At 33.8% G+C, this 22,396-nt stretch overlaps 1 protein-coding gene across 1 annotated transcript in view; it reads left to right on the top strand.

Moving 5' to 3' along the window:
* Positions 1-18,496, top strand: part of LOC145248154 (uncharacterized) — a 56,332-nt gene extending 37,836 nt beyond the window's left edge. The window contains exon 2 of the mRNA XM_080109977.1: positions 15,890-18,496. Coding sequence (XP_079966103.1) covers positions 15,890-17,693 — 1,804 coding nt within the window. The 3' untranslated portion in view covers positions 17,694-18,496. The remainder of the gene's footprint in view (positions 1-15,889) is intronic.
* The last annotated feature ends 3,900 nt before the right edge of the window (positions 18,497-22,396 follow it).

Here is a 22,396-nt window from a genome sequence, read left to right as displayed (position 1 = left end):
TATACTTTCTTTTATTAACCTAACAGGTAAGTAGATAATGAAGTTGTTGTGCTGGTTTGTTTTTCTTTTTACAAACAGTGAAATTGGATAGGTGCCAAATATTGAATAAGAAAAGGATCACCATTTTCCACAGAAAATCTCATCATCTCCACTAAAATATAAATCAACTTTATTCAAAAGAAACACTGGAATATAAAGAGATTTAGCAGTCTGGATTTTGTTCCATCTTGTTGGGCCACTTTTGGTGAAAGACGAGAACAAGCTAGGACATCTTGCCATAACAAAATTTACTCTGGAACTGAATCACTTTATCTGCCAACTATTTGAGCGCAGGAATTGAAGTTGTGTCTGTGTAGAGGTGTTTTCACATATATGCAGTTATACAAGTCCATATATCATTGCACATGTGCCAAGCTTAACTACAACTAAACAGAATCCAAGATATTGAACGTGTGTACAAACAAAATAGGTCTGTAATGCAACTGCTACAACAGTACAGGATGTGTGCAGAACAGAAGATTTTGTTAGTTTGGTCACATCATATAAAATGGATGAGAGTTCTTGAGTTAGAAGATGTAGAACAGTTGAGATAGCAGGGTCCGCTGGTTGGGGAAGGCCAAGGAGATGATGGGGAAGTGAAAAGAAAGAATGATATTGAGAGAAAGAGGGATAAATAAAAACCTGTCCTGCGATAGGTTAGTTTTTTTTTTTTTTTTTTTTTAACAGGTGGTCACCACTTATCAAGGACCGGAAGCCACTCGGGGATAAGGGTTATTGCGTGTACAGTAATCAATGGGATAGTATCATAGCAATCGTTAATGTTGGAGATTTGAGTTTGAAAGACAACTTCTTAAAAGCTGTTCAACACCTGCCAGTCTATTAAATGAATGTTAATTTGAATGTGATGATGAGGCAGTGTCATGTTAGTTTACTATCAAGGAATTGTTCCCACCTTTTTTTGTAAATAAAAGTTTTTTTGTTTTTAACAATATAGATATGGTAAGAAATAACATTGTTTTTTATATGATGGCGTTCTTAAAAAAAAAATGGAAAAAATTGAGTTATTTCCCTTTATTATTAGGTCTTTACAATTGTTTGTAGCTATAACGTTAATTTGTTTTAAATTATAAAAATTAAAAGTTTATTCACATAGAAACATAACTTTTAAAAATTCCTTTTCTGTAATCTTATCTATATTATATTTCTCTTATACTTTTTGTCTGTTCGTTCCACTTTTTCTTGGAAACTACAGGGCCGATCTACTTGAAATATTGTATGGACCTTTATTATGGTAAGATACCGCAAACTAACTATTATGGTATCGTTCAATGCAAAGTTAGGGGTTAGTAGGATTTAGTTATCACAATACAACATTTATTCCAGAAGTTTTCTCTTGAACTACTAGGCCAATCTGGCTTAAATTTTGTACGTACTTTTGCTATAATGAGGTGAAGCGAACTAAGTATTATGGTATCCATTCAATGCACAGTTAGGGATTAATAGTGATTAATATTTAATGCAAAAATCAGCACAAATTTAACCATATTCAACCACCAATTTGGCATAAGGCAGTCATCCTAAGTCAATCAGTTATAAATTTTTGTTCATTTTTAATGGACTAAAAAATCTTGTTATTAGATATTTGTAATATATTATTTTTTAAGCGATTTTAGTATTTCTTTAAATACAATCGATTTAATATTCTGTCGATGTAATATGCTGTGCAGTTCATTTTATTTTTAAGGTGACAGTTTTTCAAATCAGTTAAATATAATTTCTAAAGTTCACTTTTTTGCATTTCTTTATTTCTATCTAGAATCTAGTTTTGCCAAAGAACTTTATATTTTCCTTCCTTATCGTTGTACCGTTGGCAAATTTAAAAACGATTAATCCGTCATCTTTATAAAAGGATGGATCACTATTACTTGTTGAAATTCATTTAATAATTAAATTCCTACTCCTAAACTGCAAACGCCATTGAAACTTAAGATTTTAAGCTTTTTTTTTCTTTGTGTAAATAGTTCTACTAATAATAAGAGACCTGTTCTTTATCTTTCGATATTTAATGATTTCACTCCAAATAAGACAAATTGCGACTTGGACATAAAGGCTACTATTTAGGACCATGTCTTACAGGGGATCATCGGGAGTTAAGTAATGAAATGTCTGTTTTATATTAAATCTAAACTTCTGCATGTTGTTATATTCAAAAATGCAGGAAACAAGGAGGTAATTCTGTGGGACCATGTATGCTCCCTCACTGAACAATTACTGACCCCAACGCTGTTTTCATGGTCTTTTTATTCATCTTGTTCTGGCCGGGTCATTCTCTCTCACATAGGTGGCTCTCAAGGGGGTACGCCCGGGTTCGCAAGCATAAAAAAAACCCTCAAAATACAAACTCAACACATTCTGTATGTAGCGGTTGGACTCTGGGTGTGTGTATGGCACCATCGTGGGAAACAAGTATTATTATCCATGTCTACATCTTCTGTGGAGTCTGTAGTCGTCAGTTGCCATCAGCTCATCTCTTATCTGCTCAGAGCCACAATCTGTATTCAACTATCTGTAACTGGACACTGTTCTCAACTGTTGTAAACCTAAGACTGTAAATTGTCAAACTCATTGCCACTCCTAAAACTGCCTGTAAACTAACTCTAAATATATTGACCTCTATTGTTCAATCCTTTTGTCCCAATCACTGCCACATCTTGATTAACAATCCTATTTTAGTTACCTTTTGTATGCCTTGGTGAGCAACTTCCTATACCTTTGTTCTACTGATAAATTTATTTCCTTTTTATTTATTTATTTATTTTTTTTTTTTTTAACTTCCTAACACTCAGGGCGAAGACATCGATAGTATCACAATTCCAAAGTGTAGCAATGTGAGGAATACAACTATTAAAGTAGAAGGCTTTCCAGCATCTAGAAACCTCAACAGTGAAGGGGGAATCTTGCTGCTTGTCGGATTAGTCAGTCTATGATTTCTTTTATTGAAGCATAAGAATCTTAAATATCAAACTGGATAAATACACCTTTGTTTTATGCCTGTAAAATACCAGTAGACTATTTCATAACTGCTTGTTTATTCTTCCGTTGATTTATTTTCCGTGCTTCACAAAGTATGCTACTTGTAAGGCCTAATATTCTCTTACTAATATTATCAAGGTCACTTATTGGTACAAGTTTGCATGAAACGTTTAACATCTTGTGATCATTCAAAGTAATGGACACCTAGAATTTTCCTGGTGCTAACAGATCAAGCTGTCTGGAGATATTGGTTAAATGCACTAAACTACATTAAACATTGATGTTATTCTTTTTTTTCCTTTCACTTTATAAAACTCAAAGCCAAAAATAAAAACAATTTTTATCTACAAAACGACCAAACCAAACACCATGAATAAATATTTGAAGATATAACAAACTTGAAGCATAAAATGGTTTTTCCAAAATAACTGGCTTCAGCATTAAATAACCCGAAAAGAGTTGATATACTGTAAAACAGAATAACCGATCACCTGGAATTTTACAGTATGTCTTACTTCATTGAAACTTCGGTTTGAAAGTGCGTATCACACATCAGTTTAGTTTAGAGTGTAAAAACGGTTAAATATTAAAAAAAAATCTCTTCAATTTTAACTTGCGGTATTTCGTTTTATTTTTGGGTTTATTTTCATAAAATTTTACTTTTTTGGTTATCTGCAAAAATAATCAAAAATGGCTCCAATAGGTTATCGACAATAGACTTCTTAAGGAGGAAGTAATTTATGGAAGGGTGCAACTTCTGAGGCCCAAACTGAACTATACCCTGTTCCGAGAAAAGAACTATACCCTGTTCCAACACTGTCTGCCAGAATGATATCAAGGATGTAGCCTTGGCTGAAAACACTATTGGACCACACTATAAGTGTGTGAGATGCTGCCAATATGTCAGAACTGACACGTGATTTTGAGGTGCGCTCGGGCATTATAAAAGCAGATTGCTGGAGGGAGTAGGAAGAAGCGTTCAGACTTGTGTGGAGTGAACATCGGCAGACTCTTCCGAACTTGTTTACATGGGACTTGAAGGAAACAATATTGTAGTCGATCAAGAAGCAAGCCAGCAGAACAGTGTTCCGTAGGCGGGCAGTTCTAAGAAAGAAGCGTTCAGACCTGCGTAGAGTGAATATCGTTGTGCGACTCAGACTTTTCGGATTCATTTTCTTTTGTTATACACAGACACGCAAGAAGAAATGTCCTGTCTAACACTAAATGGATTCCCTAGCAATTTTTGCCTAGAGGATTCCATCAGCCTTTCGGTGTCAGTTTCCTGCTCTTTGTAATTACCTATTTCATGACCCTCATGGAGAATTTTTTCTATATTAAATATTCTGCTTTCGGCCTTGCCGGCAAGAAATATTTAACCTCATGATTCAGCATACTTTATATTTTTTTCCTTTCTAGCATTATTTTTATGCTAAAATATTTTTTATTTCATAATTTATTAAGCTTTCTACTTATTACTGCCCTCTATAGGTTTTATCAAACTCCTTGTCTGTACCTTGTCTTCATTTTGTATTTATGTGTTTCTAAAACAGTTTTTAGTATCTTTTCTGTTTTATCTTATTCAGTATTCAATAAGCCCAAGTTTAAAATATACTATCCCTGAGAGTTTTGATTGTTGAGATTAGTTTATCTGACAGACAAGGTTTTTGCACATATCCACGAAACGTACAACTATCAAAAACAGTAAATAGACACCATTATTATCATGAATAATGAAGGTTGTTGTCATAGGGTTCTGATTAACCTACGCAAGATGATATTAATGTATTTATATCTCTAATGACTTGGAAACTCGCTTTGCAATTGAAGCGTGCTGAGCCTATAATCTCTTGAGTGGCAAGCCTTTCCTGTAATAGAAAAATGATCCAAAAAAAGGTTGGCAAAAGAAATAACTATAATAGAGAAAAGAAAATTGTCCAAATGCAAATATTAAATTTAGTTGTCACAAGCAAAACTAGTAGAAACAAGCCAGTTAAAAAGCTTTGAATTGTAACCAATTCTAGTTTTTTTTTCTTTTCTTTTTTTTTTTTTTTACATAAGTCACCACTTATCAAGGCCCGGGGGACCACTCGAGGATAAGGGTTATTGAGTGTACAGTAATCAATGGGATAATATCGTAGTAATCATTAGTAATGGAAATTTGGTAAATTGGATTACTTAAGGGGGCGGTTCATCAAGAACAAGGTAAAAATTGATAGTATTAAATCTACTCAGAATCAGCAGAGTAATTTCCTTCTCATGCCAAGACAAAATGTTCTGACTGAAGAATTCAGAGATTCAGTATATTTTATTTTTCGTATCTGATTGGTTTGTTCTTATCATCCATGACTATAAATATAATCGTTTAAAATCTTATTGATCATGTCCTATTGATATACCAAAAATATTGTAACATGGTGAAATATTGAATTCTAAAGATCACCTTCAGTTAACCCTATAATATGGCTCTTCTGCTTATTTGGTACGTATTATATTTAAAAAGGTAATGATAGGTATTTTGATATCGGAAAGATAACAAAAGTCAATTAGTACAAAATAAAGTTTCTGGAATTTTGTAGATGAGGATTAATGACTCATATCATTTGGATTCTTTGAACTACTGTTTTCACCTTCAGTATTTTTTTCACAACGTTTTGGTTGATGCAACCTCCAACCTTCTTCACATGTATCTTGTTGAACTCTAGGAATCTTTTCTGTCAGACTTGGGAAATCTACACATTACTTCAAACAGAACTCATTATTTAATCCACCAAGGGATAGTATGCTCTCATTCTATCCACCGCGACTGGATAGAAGTCTTAAGTAATTTTCAATTACGTATTTTGTGGCTTACACTGAGAAGTGAACCTTCAACCTCCAGAAGAGTGTAACTTACAACTTTTAGCAAGTACCATGCCACATGTCCTTCAGAGTTTTGCAGAAAGATTTCCAAGTTTAACATGATACACATTACGAATGCTAGAGGTTAGATGGACTGAAACGTTATGAATATAACACTCAAGATGCGAACAGTAGTCTGAAGGATCCAAATAATATGAATGAAATATCAATTTTTCAAACTTTTACTGCTGCTTTGTACGGCTGCGAGTGCTGGCCATCGATGAAGGAAGCAGTAAGTTTAAACATGTATGAATTATGTTTGTGAGGCGTCTATTTACTTATTGCATGTGTCAATATAAAATATTTTCATCTTTAAAAAAGTAATCTGGTCATCATACCATTTTCTTTTTCTGCAGTGACTTTTCAAAAAAATAAAGTTTTGTAAAATCCATTTTATTCATTTTTATTTATTTTTTTTTTTTTAATAAAAGTATCCCTCCCCTCTTTTTTTTTTTTTTAATCAGAAGGTGAAAACAAGAGGGAGGGGGCAAAACAATGTAAAGTATGCCGAACATATTCAAGGACACTGTGTCGAGGAGGAGGAAGTGGTTGCCGAGATATCATGTTTATGACCTTGGTAAGGGAGTAGAAGTGGGTTACTGGAGAGAAATGTATAATCTCTTAGACATAACAGCAAAGCTGAAGAAGAGGTGCTTTGTGTTGCCAAAATGGATGAAATGTCTATCATATAAAATAAGTCGCTGCTTAACAGATAGCTGCCATATCTTAGTTTATATTCTTTAAATCTATCTATTTCAATCCCATATAGCTACCCCCCCTCTCCCTCTCTGATGCGGGCAACCAGCCATGCCCTTTCTTTGTGATGGCCGTAGACACATACACACACACAAACCAGCAAGAATTTATGCCCCTTCTTTCTTACGCATTCTCTGTTTTGTATGATTCCTCCCCTTCTTTCTAAACACACACTTTTTGAATGCAATCTCTCTAAGGATGTCGCAGCCAGTAACTTTCCCTGTGAATGTACTCATTCTCTAAAAAATAAGCATCCCTTCTTCTCTGATGTCTACTTTTGTTAACTCTCTCTATTTTACTCTCGCTCTCTGATCTCGTTCACTTTCTGCTCTGTAATTCAGTCTCGCTCCCTGTGAGGCAAGGGTTGGTCCGTCTCGCTCCCTGTGAGGCAAGGGTTGGTCCGTCTCGCTCCCTGTGAGGCAAGGGTTGGTCTGTCTCCCTCCCTGTGAGGCAAGGGTTGGTCTGTCTCCCTTGATCTCTCTCTCTCGTAATGGTGGTCTGGCATCCTTTGATCTCTTTTTTTTTTTTCTTGTTTTTTTCTCTCTCTCTCTTTCCCTCATACCGATGATCTGTTGTCCTCGATTTCTCTCTCAATCATAATAGTGGTTGGTTCATCTCCCTGGATCTCAATTCTTCGCTTTCCTTCATAACGATGGTCCGTCTCTCTCGATCTCAATCTCTCACTCTGTCTCCCTCATAATTGTTGTCCCTCTCCCTCTCTAGACACGCCCCCTCTCTCTCTGTCTCTCTGATTATCTCTCTCTCTCTGCTTGTCTTTGTCTCTCTCTCTCACTCTATTTCTGTCTGTTTCTGTCTCTCTTTACACACTTTTTCTCTCTTTACACACACACTCTCTCTATCTCTTACACACACTCTCTCTCTATCTCTTACACACACACACTCTCTCTATCTCTTACACACACACACTCTCTCTCTCTCTTACACACACACACTCTCTCTCTCTCTTACACACACACACTCTCTCTATCTCTTACACACACAATCTCTCTATATCTATCTCTTACACACACACTCTCTCTCTCTCTCTATCTCTTGCACTCTCTCTCTCTATCTCTTGCACTCTCTCTCTCTATCTCTTGCACTCTCTCTCTCTATCTCTTGCACTCTCTCTCTCTATCTCTTGCACTCTCTCTCTCTATCTCTTACACTCTTCTATCATTCCATGTGCGTGTAATTGATTTATTTAATACAAAATGTTAGCAATGCCAACAATGTTAATCTTCTGGTAACTTGATGCACTTAATCATTTTCCTAATGTACTCCCATGACCAGAACAACACTATGTAAGCATTTTTTATTTATTTTTTATTTTTTTACAATTTTTATTTCTAGAACTTTATAATATTTTCCGAAAGGGTTGAAGAGGATTAATTAACAAGTTTCTTTTAACTCCTCTGTTCTATCCTGGAACTGGCAGCCCATTCTCAAGACTTGGTACAACTCTGAAGATTTGATGGATAGTTTTCCCTCCTATGCCAGCACTGCAGTGCCAAGGAGGATTATCTTCTGTATTTATTTATTTTTTTTTTTGTCAGAAATTTCTTTTGAGTGCACTTTCCATCCTTTTCTTGAGTGCACCGATATTATCCCATATTTCTCGTATTACGGTATCCTCTGTTGCATCTTTTTAGAAATTAATAGAAATTATCAATTAAATATCTGAAAGTCAATTTCTTAAAGCTGTCAAACAGATGTAAAACTGATGATGATGATGATGGCTAGACAAGTTCATTTTTGTCCTTCACTATTGGTCTTGGGATGTGACGGTAGTTAAGTGACTGACGATCAGGATGTTCCAAGCTCGAATCCAATTCATTACACAAAATCGTTTTCATTTATGATGTTGGCAACCTTCATGTGGTCCTTCCCGCAAGTATTCGATGTGTTTCTAGAATGAATACTGACTAGAAAGCCAACGCCAGCAATAGAATCACCTGATATGTACAATATGAATGAATGACTATTGGTTTTAATTTCTATTGGACTTAATTTGTTTGGTTTTGGTGTTCTAGTTAATGCAATGGAGATATGTCTTTACTTTGTTGTCTTCCTATTCTGTTTGGGCCGATTCTTATGATAGGGAAACTTTTGCTGATAGTTGGAAACACAAAAAAAAAAAGAATGAATTACTTCTTGAGCTTTCAGCATTTTAGTTTTTATTTTGGTTGTTTTGTTTTACAGCATATCAATCCTTTCACGTTATTTAATGCTGAATCCAGTCATTTTGAAAAAGTTATGCTTAAAGTTCTTTGTCTTCAACTCGACTACGGGTTTTTGTCCTCGGCCCCCAAAGTAAAGAGATTAGACCGTTCCTGTAATGATCTGGTCCCTGTTGATTTTGCGCTGAGATGTTAGTTCTGTGCAGTTCTAGGTCCACCTTTCCAGGCTTTGCTTCTCTCCTTGAAAAGGGGTTAGTTTATTGCTAATCGCTGGGGCACCTTTACCAGGAAATGCCGACGAGGCTGCTCAGGCACTTTTTGCAAGTTAGTGCACCTCCTTGGAGGTGCTAACTTTTCAAGCTCACTTTCCTGACACTGGTGTCGCAGTTCTTGCAGTAGGAGCAAACTAAATACCCTTCAAATATTATTTTTATGGCAAGTGCTTGTCTGAGCTCCAATCTATGGTTCCCTCTTGTCAAACTTTAGCAGAAAACACTCAACAATTTCCCCAACTCTATTTGTGCCTAAACACAGATACCATGAATAAATCTTCTTTCCTAGAACTGCCTATGATATATTTATTCATGGTGTTTGGTTTGGATGTTTTATAAAAGGAAATTTTTGTTTTTTACTTTGTGGAACGATTGAGTTTTACAAAGGGAAAGAAAAAAAAAACAATGCTACCAATGATTGGTGCATTTTAGGTCAGTAAGCCAGTATCTTCAAACAGCCTGATCAGGTAACATTTTTGTTTGTAAAACACTGTCTCCAAATTGGGGGATGGCAGTGTCGGTTGGAGAGAATTAGATTTGTGTATCGTGCATGGCGGCCACTGAATTACAGTGCATAAGCGTTGCTACCGATAGTAAAGAAGGCCGATGCACATGATAGCGTGACGTCATTATCAGATCCACTTGTAGGTATATGGTCTAGGCTAACGGTCCCTTATCAGCAGCAGTTTTGTCTAGTTTTCAGTTTGCTGTCTAACATGGTTTATTCTTACGTTGTTCCAAATTGTCGGTGAAATTATCCAAAAGGCCCCAAAGTACATATATTTTCTGTTCCTAAAGAGAAGGAGCAAGTCTCCATTTGGATATGTGCCATTAGAAGGGAAAATTTTATTCCAACCAAATATAGTAAAGTAAACAATGTTATTTGTTAATTAAACGTGTATTTAATTAGAACTGTATTCAAGTACTTTCATAACGTTTGATAACATTGTTAATATAAATTAAAGAAACAATACTATTTATTGCTAATACAGCAAATATTATGTTGATATTTTTAACTGTTTATTTTCATATAAGGCTAAAATTCTATCAGGAAGGTTGAAAATTTATATAATTTTGTTTTAGTTTTTAAAATTATAAACAAATTTTTACATGAAAATCAGTGTCAAAATGTCTTTTTAATAATAAATAAAACCTTTCATTGAGTATTTCCAAATATTTTAAAGTTCTATATTTTTTTCTAAAGTCAGTTTGAAAATTATTCACCACGTGGCTATTAAGAAAATTAGCAGTGACTGAGCATTATATATTAAAATTGATTGTTTCTTTTTAGAATTATAAACAAATAATTTTTACATGAGAATAATTGTCAAAAATATTTTTTTTTTAAATTTATTTACTTGCCTCCCTATGAGGGCACAGTTAGACACAAGGTCGGTTTTTAATGTAGGAAAATCTAGCTCCCCAAAAAGGGGCACTCTGGATAGGTACAAAAATAAAATAAAAATTGTCTCAGTCATGAAGGATTTCTCCTCCACTGACCAAGGACAGAACAAATGAAGTGTAGCATCAGAAAAGATACTACACTGTGATCCTGTGCCGAAGATAAATGTTACCAAAGACAAAATAAGTTACTAATGTTCCAACTGTGTTTTAACTTACGTCTTTCTTTACTTCAAACAAAAGTGGTGTCAAGTATATTAGAATGAAAACAAATATCGTTTGTTTTCATTCTTAAAATTATTTATCGTTTGTTTTCACTTTTAGAATTATTCATCGTTGGTGTTTAATGTTTTTAATTGTTTGTTTCCTAAATTCATAATTCAGTTTTATCAGTATTAAATTGTATAATGCTTTAAAATTACTTAATTTTACACAGATAATATTTATATTTTATATTGAATAAAGTTCAGTTTCAGTATTAATCGAACTGTTCCTTTTTCTTTTTAAAAATGTTTTATTACTCATTTTCAAATGTCCCTCATATAGTACTGACAGCCTGAAAAATCTTACCTACATTGCCTGCAGGCATTTTTCAGTTAACAGGCCTTCTTACTTTAGGTGGCCGTGGTATAATACCGGTCTTTTATTTAAATTACTTGTCTCTGCCAAATTTAAATGAGATTGTCTTATTCAGCATAGTTGAAAATCTACAAAAGTCGTCATTTTAAAGAAAATTGTGGAGGTGGAGCTAAGGCAAAAATTTACCTAATAAAAGAAACAAAACAAACTTAATGTCTGTGCAGTGTTGATAATGAGTCTGGAAAAGAGAATTAATTAAACAAAATACTCCACAGAAAGTATAATTGGTAAGAAAACAAATATATAACAAATAAGTGTTTCCGTAGGCAATGTAATTTAGTTTAAAACCTACCTGCATAAAATATTGGGACGTTAACTTATTTGTAAGCGGTTAACGAGTTTAAAAAAAAAAAAAAAAGGAGAAAAAAAAGGAAATTGCAGACACAATAAGTAATCTGATTGAAGCCTAAGTAATTAAAATCGTCCACAGTAATAGTAAATGTAAAAAAAAATAATATATATATATATAAAACACCCCATAAAAAAGAACAAAAATAGCATCGTGTAAGGGGTGAAAATCGAAAAATATATAATGGTACCCGTAAATGTTTTTTTTTTTTTTGTTTTTTTTTTTTTATTTTTTTTTTTTTATTTTTTTTTTTTCAGGGATTTTGGGGGGATATTGGCATGTAGGCACTTTGTGCATAGGTAAGGTTGCCAGTATTTAATTTTCTGTTTATGAGCGGTTATTATATTTGTATATATTTTTTTTTAACATGATTGCCTTTCTGGAGTATTCATTTATGTATGAAGGGGATTCTAGAATAATAGAATCGTCCGGTCTCAGCCAATCAGAATGGGCAAATTTTGAGAAGGAAGAATTCAATAGGGAAATGGAAAGATTAAGTTATGTGTATGTAGTTAATAACCAGTTACGATGGGTGTAATAAAAGTATCATAGGAAAATGTAGAAATGGTCCTGTAACAGTGGGAGGACTAAATATTTATAGAGAAAAATAGGGACCCCTTCCTCTATAGATGTTGCAATGTGATGGTGTTGCTCCCAGGATGCAATGTAGCATTTTATTATAACGACTTAATGTGGATAAAATTGTGTGTGAAAATTACATAAGATAGTGGATAATAGCCTAGACGTAATGAATTAATGTGGCATCTGTTATTGCAAACCTACAATATTTTGGTTCAGAGGGGAATTTCTGCAGTCAAAATCATATATAGGAGATTATATATGAGAGAGAGAGAGAGAAGAGATGATTCTGAAGTGAATTGTTGGCACTAACAGCCGTAGCCAAAGTTGGAAATTGGAGTGTATATAAATTAGTTATGCTTTAAAATAATTAATATCATAAAGAAATTTGATTCTTTAAAAAAAAAAAAAAAAAAAATTTGGTTGCATGCATTCCATTCCATTTAGAACAGCCTAACAAAGCATCTGCTTTTTGGTACAACCTTTGACAAAAGGATATGGAAGACTAAAAACAAGAATGTTAGATAATGTGATGGACATCGCAGATATTAGCATGGTTGAGTTGTTCAGAATCATGCAGAACCGTGGTTTATGAAGAGTGCCACAGCTGGTCAGTAATGACCATTCCATCAGAGAGAGAAATGCGTTCCATCAGTGTGTTTAGCGAAATAAATGCTGTTTCAAACATATGCATGACAAACGGAGCCTCTCTCTAAAGAGGTGTGGATACAGTAAAAAAAAAAAAAAAAAAATTATTATATAATTAACTAGCAGGTGAACCCAGCATTGCCCTGTATTAAACATAACGTTAAATTCTTTTTAAAAATAAAAATAAAGTTAAAACAAAAACGGAAAGAAACTGAGACATGTGCATGTGAGTATTATGGTTCATTTCTGGTAAGTAAAAAAAAAAAAAAAAAAATATATATATATACTAGCTGAGATCAAAACCTAAACACAGCCTGCCACAATCTTTAAAAAGTGTTTTCAAACCTACTTATTTTTTAACTTATGAGGAAGCTATCATGTGAACGATTCGTGCATGCACAGTCATGAAACAGTCGACAGATAAAAATTTGATGCCCCCTAAGTACTCATTTTTCAATTTTGACCCCTTACCAGCTCTTTTTTCCAGGTGAAAACCGATTAAAAAGTTTTCCACATGTCTGAATACCCTATATACTATATTTCAAATCTGTTGATCAAAAATTTGTTGAGTATATAGGTTGAGAGTTGTCCTCTCTCACACACACACACACACACACACACACACACACACACATTCTCACTTATATATATATATATATATATATATATATAATCTTCTGGGGGGGGGGGTTGTTTGTTTGTTTGTTTTTTGTTTTTAAACTTTTGTTCACCCCAAACAAGGCAAATTGAAATTTTGACTGACGGGGTTTATATTTGGGATCATGTCTATTAGGGGGTTGTGAGGAGATGAGCAAAATGTCTATTCACATTACATTTAAACTTCTGTCTGTTAGTAAAATTATGGAAGCAGGAAACAGGGACGGCATTCCAAAGTCTAGCAGTTTGAGGAAAGAAGATATTAGAGTGGAAGGCTTTCCGGCATCTAGAAACCTCAACAGTAAAGAGGTGGAATTTTGTTGGTAGATCTGTTTGTTGGATGTATGTATGTCGAGAGGGCACAAGTTCAATGACTTAATCAGAGCACATTCCATTAAAGTATTTGTAAAACAGGCACAGGGATGTGAAATTGCAGCAATGGGTGAGAGCTTGGTTGATAATGCCGGACCTATCGGCGACTCTTTTTTAGACACTAAGGAAAGCCTAGTGGTATATGTATCAGTCCAGATGTGCCAACAATATTCCAGGCATGGGCGAATGGTGACTTTGTAGAGATACAGGATATTCTCAGTTGTGAGTAATTTTCTAGCATGGTAGAGGGAACCCACTTTCTTTGCAGCAACCTTGGTAATGTCTTCAATGTATTTGTTCCAATTCTTGTTGCCTGTAAAAGTTTGAATAATGAGCTCTTAAGGTGTTATTAGTCATGACTATCAGTGGCTGAGAAGGTTTCTTGTTAAAGGAAAGAAGCTTAGTTTTAGTAACATTTAAATGTTACCATCCATTTACATGTCCCATTCCACTACAGACTGGAAGTCGTTTTCTAGGATTTCTACCATCGCTTTAGATGTAATGCTTCTTACTAACTATATATCTAGCGTTTTTTTAAATTTAATTTCTTTTTTTTTAACTATTCTCTATGGACATTATTTTTTTTATTTTTTTTATACTAAATAAGATTTTGAAAGTTAAAATAAATTATTATGGTATCGCTTGATCATTTTAATTATTAATTGAACCAAACTATTATAAAACTATATTTTTCATGAGATAATGTTTTAATATATATTTATACATTCTCCATGAAGATTTGATCAGAATTGTCAAGTCAGAAATGATTTTCTATTCAACAGTTTAAATGCTTCCAAAGTTCTTTCAAATTTCAACAAGTGAAGCATGCATGGTCCCCCGTGAGTGCACAGTGAACGAGGCATAAAAAAATGACTAAGTTCAGCATCCCCCCCCCCATTTAACCCCAAAAGTCCCCAGGGGATGTCAAATCCTGGTGAAAATAAAGAAACGGTGCAGTTTTAGGCCATTATATATATGTAAATTTGAGTTCTGCACCATGCAAAAAAAAGAAATGATTAAGTTCATCATTTGCCCCCTACCCCCACCCATTTAGCCTCAAAAGTCCCCAAGGCCTTAACATATTTGAGTTCAGCACCATGCAATACTGCTAAATAGACATACACAGAAAATTTAGGACAAATATGGTAAAATAATCCCAAATATGGAGTATTTTTATTAGCCCATAAGAGTCCCTAGGGTACACCCAAAAGTTATCGCGAAGTATAGACAAACAAAATTATATAGAAATCAGTTAGTTACGACTTTTCAGAAAGTTTTATAAAAATCCAAGGCATAAATTTTTTTGATAAGCACAAGCATCAATTTTAGCCATTTTAATCTGAAAGGGGAGGCAACTCTAGGAGGTGGAGGCACCAAAGTTTTCTTTGAAAATCCGTTCTGTTACTTTTTTACTCATATCATGTTTAATGTTTGTGCAAAATTTCAAAAAATTCCAAGGCTTAGTTATTGAGAAAAGTGCGGACAGACGAACGGACAAGGGTAAATTTACAGGTCCACCCTCCTCCTTTTGTTGGAGGGCCAAAAAGTTATCAAGTAATTCCTTCCTGTTTTTTTCTTTTGTTTCAATTATTAACCAAAATTTTAAATGACTGATTTGCTGAGATATAGAAGTACATTCTGGTGGAATAATATTGAAATGAAATTTTTTTTAAATAGGATTTTTTAAAAATTTCATTTTATGTTACATGTTTATATTATTTCAATAAATATTTGATTAGTAGTAAAAAAAAAAATTGTCATTATCAAAGAACACAAGAAATGTACAAATTTTCTCATAATTTCATTAATATAGAGAAACCATAAAAATATCTCATGAAACAGGGGAGGAAAAAAAAATTAATCCTAAAACTTCTGTGAAATAATTAATACCATTATTCTATATTGGAATAAGTAAAAAGAACAATTCTTAGAAATCAAATAATTCATGTTGTATTAAATAAGAATAATAAAAAAAAAAATTCTTTGAAATCAAAAACAGTAATGTACAAGGCTTTTTTGTTATATGAAAATCACCTTTTCTGTCTGATTTCTGGTTTCTCCTGCAAAGCTGTGCTTGAACATTTTTCTTTTTTCTTTTTTTCTAGGTTGCAAGAAATTCTCAGCCAGAATGATTCCAAGACATTAAGAAGAATGATTCTTGCAAAAGAATTAAGTGATTCTGAGCTGAAGGCAAGTCTCATGTTCTCCTGCAAGAACGGCTCTGTTGACTGTGCTGCCACCATCTTAGAGGCTGGCATTTCACCAAATACACTAAGCACCAAAGAACTTACACCTTTGACCATCGCTGCTCGGTATGGACAGTCTGTGATTGTAGATCTACTTATACGATGGGATTGCACAGTGGACCTGAATGTAGGACCTCAACAGAACACAGCTTTGCACTACGGCGCCGCTGAGAACCATTTTGAATGCTGCCAATCTCTTCTTGAAGCCGGTTCATCTGTCAACTCTCAGAATGCAATAAATAATACTTCAATAATTCTCGCTGCTAGCAATGGCCACAATGACATTGTTCAACTTCTACTGAAATGGAATGCGTCTGTACGTCAGGGTGGGTCACATGATGCCAGTGCCCTGCACATGGCCGCAACAAACGGTCATTTGAGTTGCTGCCAGAGTTTGCTGCAGGCCAAAGCTGACATAGAGAGTGAAGATGCGTTTGGAAACACGCCTGTGATGTGTGCAGCTGAAAAGGGTCACTACAATGTGCTGGCTCTTCTGTTGAGTCGCAGCTGCGATGTGAACCACACAAGCCACAGTGCAGTCACTGCCCTTCATCTTACCGCTCAGCACGGTGATGTTGAATGCGCGATGTTCCTGCTCGACTGTGGGGCAGAGATAGACGCGCAGGACATCCGCCGTTTTACTCCTCTCATGATGGCCTCCCTGAACGGACATGAACGAGTTGTAGAGTTACTGACACGGCGCAAATGCAATGTCAACATGGTGGCCTATAACAAACGCACTGCACTGCACATGGCAGCAGAGAGAGGAAAACTGCACTGCTGCAAGCTTTTGCTGGAAGCCAAGTCTGCCATAAATGCACAAGACGTTCTCGGTTGCACACCTATTCATGTAGCTGCCAGCAAGGGTCACACGGATATAATAAAGTTTCTGATTGATCAAGGGGCTGATATACATATGAAGACTGTCGGCGGGGATACATTGCTGCATTTTGCTGCTGCGGGAGGTAGCGTTGAGTGTTGCAAGCTTCTGTTACAGCACGGTTTCGACATCAATGCACAGAACTACGACTGTATAACACCGCTAGTGAATGCCGTGAAACACCAGCAGATCTCTACAAGCAAGTTGCTTCTGGAAGAAGGCTGTAAACTTAACCACCGAGGGCTGCATGGGATGACAGCCTTAAATGAAGCTGTATTTTACAACAATTTTCAATTGGTAGTCATGCTTCTTCAATATGGTGCCGATCCAGATATTGAGGATGCGGTTGGCACATTGCCTCTCTGGTTTGCCATTGACAATCTAAATCTTGACATGGCCAAGGTTTTGCTTCTTGCCAATGCTCGAATGAACGAAACTTCAAGCTTCCTGGATGCCTGCGCGCCTTGCAGTCCCCTCGAACACGTACTTCACCAACAAAAAGAAACTTTGATTATATGGTTGGCGAAAGCTTACTGTGAAAAGGCGCTCAATGCTTTCCGCAAACATCTAGAGGTTTTGCGCAAGATGCCATCAGTGAACGATGATACCGTTGATATGGTACAGGAACTTTCCTGTACGACACGGCCCCTTATGGAGCACTGCCGGCAGTGTATCCGAAAGACTTTTGGTAAGGGTGCCCGAGTTTCGAATGATATTCAAAGACTTGAAATTCCTGTCAGCATTAAGAATTATTTGTTATACAGTGACTTTGATGGCTTGTAGTTCTCATATCATAAACATGTGAATTTTTTTTTTTTTTTTTTTTTTTTTTTTTTAAATGATTAAATTCTGAATGGAGGACAAAAACTTCGTAAAAGAACCATCTAAACCAAAGGAAATTTTTTTTTAGAGCTTTCATGCAGTTGAACCCTGTTTTGGTTCTTGTCCAGAATTTCCTCCGTGTTAAAAAAAAAATATTAACAAAATAAAGAAAAATCTTTGATGTACATATCTGAGGAAACGAAAATATTGTATTCCAAAAATTATATAAATTGATCAAGTGGTTTTATTTTTATAAAGAAAATAATTTTTAAGTGATTAATAGGAATTTGTAGACATTGCAAGATAACTCAATAATTCAAGCTTGTGAGATTTATGTCCCTTTATTTTTTTTTTTTTTTAAGATTGTTTTCAAAATGGTGGACAAAGACAGTCACTCTTGTGTTAATATAAAATTTAATTTTCTTTTATAAAAATAAAACTACTTGATTAATTTACATAATTTTTGGAATATGATATTTCCGTTTTGTCAAGAGTACATACATTATGACAAATTATTCTTTATTTTTATATAGTTGGAATTCTGGACAAGAACACCGTTTTTGTTGCTTTGTTTTATACTTTAATATTTCAGCAGATCCATTCTACAGCCTTCTTCAGATTTACAGTTTGATGAAGGAATATACAAAACCTTATAGCAATCTCAAAAATAATCTGATAGTTTTTTTTTTTTTTTTTTTTGACAATCCTGCAATAATAACAGCTAATCTCAAATTACAAGATACAAAAAAAAACATGGAAAAGTAAATTGTGATGAAGGTGGGGATATTATTTCTACCAACTTTAGTTTTTGATGTGAATATAAATTTTTTTGTTACTCTAACGATTATAAATATGAAATAATATGCAGATGATAAAAGTAGAAAAAAATGCCTTTTGATTTTTTTTTTTTTGCTTTTTCATTTTTCTTTATTACTTTATCTATTTTCTCTTTCTTCTAGTTCTTTTTTCCTTTTTTATCTTTTTTCTAGATGTCCTTTTTCTACTTTTGTTTTTTCCACTTTTTTATCCTCCCTTTTCCTTCTCTTTTTATGTTTTAATTTATAAAAAAAATTCTTCATCTTTGTTTCCTTTTTCTGGTTTTTGTTATTTTAATCTCTTTATTTTAAACTGTTTTCTTGTCCTTTTTTTTTGTCACTTTTCTTGTCTGTTTTTCATACTCAGTCTCATTTGGCAGCCTCGAAACCGATCAAATCATCTCTTCCTACATTTAATACTGAACTTCTTTACTATCAACCTCTACCCACAAAGAGGCGTAATTTTTTTTATTTAATTTTTTACTTTTATACATATAAAAAAAAGGTCACTATGAGCAAGAATCATTGGAGACAAAACTAACCGAGAGTTTGGATGATTAATTAGCTAACCCACATGTTGCAACCATCTTTTCACTTTCAAAATATTAAGTCACCTCAAGTGCCGATGACACAATAATGTAATGATGATACTTTATGCAGCTTTTTTATTTGTTTTTTTGTTACAAAACCCTGTTTTGCTAAACTTAATGTATGCCAAGCTAAATTATTCTTTAACTTATAAATTGTTATTTAATCTCAAAATTGCTATCGCAAGTATTAGATAATATACATTCAGCATAGGACCAGAGGTGGATTAGATTTTTAGATCTATCAGAAGTTAGAACACTGGCCATATCTTAAAACCCAAAACAAAATATATTTTAAGTCATGAAACTCACTCCACCAGCAACCCAAGCATTTCACACACATACACAAAAAGAAGTGGCTCTTACTGTTCCTACTCCTTATTTGCAATGTTGCTATAAACTAAACAATGCTGTTGTGAACCAGGTAGTCTCCCTCTACCATGCTAGAAAATTACTCACACCAGAGAACATCTTAAGAGTCCAAAAAAGAATCTCAAGTCTAATGGGTCTTGCCTTGTCTGCCAAGCTCCAACCTCTGTCCCAACACCGCAATGTCGCATCCCTGTGCACGTTTTACAAGTGTTTTAAAGGAATGTGCTCTGATGAATTCATAGTACTTGTGCCCCCCCCCTCGATATCCATACTCCCAATTAACTCGGCAAACAGTAAAATCTCACCCCTTCACTGTTAAGGTTTCTAGATGCCGGAAATAATTTCCTCCTTCGAACTGCTAGACTTTGGAACTCCCTCCCTGTTTCCTGCTTTCTTGACTGTACCAACCTGATGAAGTTTAAATATAATGTGAACAGAAATCTTGCTGCTCAACTTCTCACAGTTGCTTGTTAGACATAATTCCAAATAGTAGTAGCCCCTTATGGAAAGTATGAGACAAAAGAGGAAAATATCCACCTGAGGATTAGTGCATTGTTGTGTACTTGGTATCAATTAGATTTTTGTTTCTAGGTTTTTTTTCTTATCAAAGTCTTAATAATCACTGCAGCCTTTTTAATAACGTCCAAAAATGCCTTTTTTTTTTTTTTTTTTTTTTTTTTAACTATTAAATGTTTGTATTATTATTATTATTATTGTTAGCAATTAAGACAACTGGGCCAAAATTACCAAAAAAAAAAAAAAAAAAAAAAAAACTGACATATTTCATCTTTCAGTTAAATTCTATAATAGAAACTAAATAGGAAATTAAAAAAAAAAAAAGAAAGTTGTTGCAAGACGAAAGATGTAAATATACAACTGCAAATTAGTGCATTACAATGTACTTGTATCAATTGATATAATGGACCTTTTGTTTCTAGAGATTTTCCTCATTAAAGGCATTAAATTCAAGGATATTTAAATTTTTGGTACTTATGCAGTATAAGTATCAAGATATTATTAAAATAATCCGGGCAGTTTATGCTAAGCAGTGCCATCAGGTAGAATTAAAACCAAAACATTCATCACTCGAGCCTTAGTCATTATTTTTAGCACTTCAGCTTTCGTTGTTACCGTCTGAGTTATTGCCAAATGGATAAAAAAGGCTAAAAATTAGACGACTTCAAGCTGAAAATGTATATGTACACATGCTCAGAAGTTAACCCTGGCAAGATCAAATCAACTATCCACCCCCCATTCAAACCTCCTTAGTAGCTATTTTTACAGGCTGAAAACCAAATTGTGTTCACAATGGTCCAAATACTCTATATGTCAAGTTTCAAGTCTCTGGATTAAATATTCAGAGTGGAGTTTGGTAGAGACGTTTCGCACTCAGACAAGGTCACACACTCACACACATATATAAATATGTCTGTGTGCTAGAATGTTTCATCACAAATTCTACATAGTTATGCACAATGTAAAAACTATGCATAAAGAATTAAGCGTAAAAGTTAAATGAAACCAATCATCTAATAAGAAACCATAAAAATAATTAATTTATGAACACTCCTTTTTCAAAGGAATATGCAAATTAGTTAACCTTCATGAAGTCGCTCGCATATCCATGACTGAGTATATTTAGAAATTTGTTTTAATTTTTAAATAGAAAAAAAGTAAGCCTTTAATATCAGTGTAAGAGCGAAAAAAATAAAAATGAACTTTATAGGTATATAGATATAATTTTAGCAAATTTCACAAGAATTTTTAAGAGGGTTTCAACAATTCTCGAGAGGAGTTAACTAATATAGATGAATTTTATTCTTTTTTCAGAGTAATTATGTAGTGCTATTATACATTATCCTATAATTTTTAAAAAGAAATTATTTGGTGTCCTATTTATTGGGTAGTAGGACCTAATGGGTTAATAATCACCATAGTCTTATATTTTTTTTTCATTTGTAAATTATTGAATGTTTATATTATTAATACCAAAGAGGTTTGAAGGGACAATATGGCAAAACTGGACTCAAATTAGAAAAAATAATTTTAAAAAAATAACAAAACAAAAACATTTCGCCTTTCAGTTACTTCGGAGTGGTACCAAATCGTCTCAAATGCAAATATATAAATAAAACGGTTATTTTCTGGTACATCATGGTGGTCATGTGTTGGAAGATGGAAGGAATAAAATTAGTGATGAAAAACATTTTTTTTTTTATTATTAAAAAAGGGAACAAAATGTTAATCAAATGGAGAAATGTTAAAAAGAGACAGACATATATATTGTGTCCATCTGAGAAGACCATCATGTGTGTGTGTATTTAGGCTGCATTTTTTTTTCATTTGAACAAACATTGTTAAAAATAAGAGCTTTTGTTTAATTATACCACTAAAAAAAAAAAAAAAAAAAAAAAAAAATTTATGATTTTTTTTCACTCTGAGAAAGGTGCCACAAACGTTTTTGATTCTTCATCAAAACATCATCAGGTGATAAAAAAAGCAAATGAACAAGAAGGCTAGAGAAAAAGGGAAGGGAATCTCAAATGCAGTGACGGTTCATTTGCTTTTTTCACCTGATGATTCGACGAAGAAACAATGTTCATGACACCTATGGAACTTACATTTTTTTTTTTTTTTTATGTTCACACTAAAAAGATCATAAGAAAAATCTAAGACAATGTCTAATTAAAGATAAGTTTTGTTATTTTTAACAATGTTTACTTATATGAGAATGAAAAATAAAAATATTTATTAATCCACCAAATTCAAATATATAATACCAGTGGAAAAATCCTTGTACTATTTCTTTGAATTTGAATTGATAAATATTATAATTCATTCAATTTTACTGTTCATCACATATTTTGCATATTTCTTTCATCTGGCATAT

This window comes from Euprymna scolopes, chromosome 26, assembly GCF_053919585.1.
Source record: "Euprymna scolopes isolate OS-2025 chromosome 26, ASM5391958v1, whole genome shotgun sequence".
Classification (NCBI taxonomy): Eukaryota; Metazoa; Mollusca; class Cephalopoda; order Sepiida; family Sepiolidae; genus Euprymna; species Euprymna scolopes.
The sequence above is the reverse complement of the archived record's forward strand: the minus strand, read 5'-3'. Positions and strand labels throughout refer to the sequence as shown.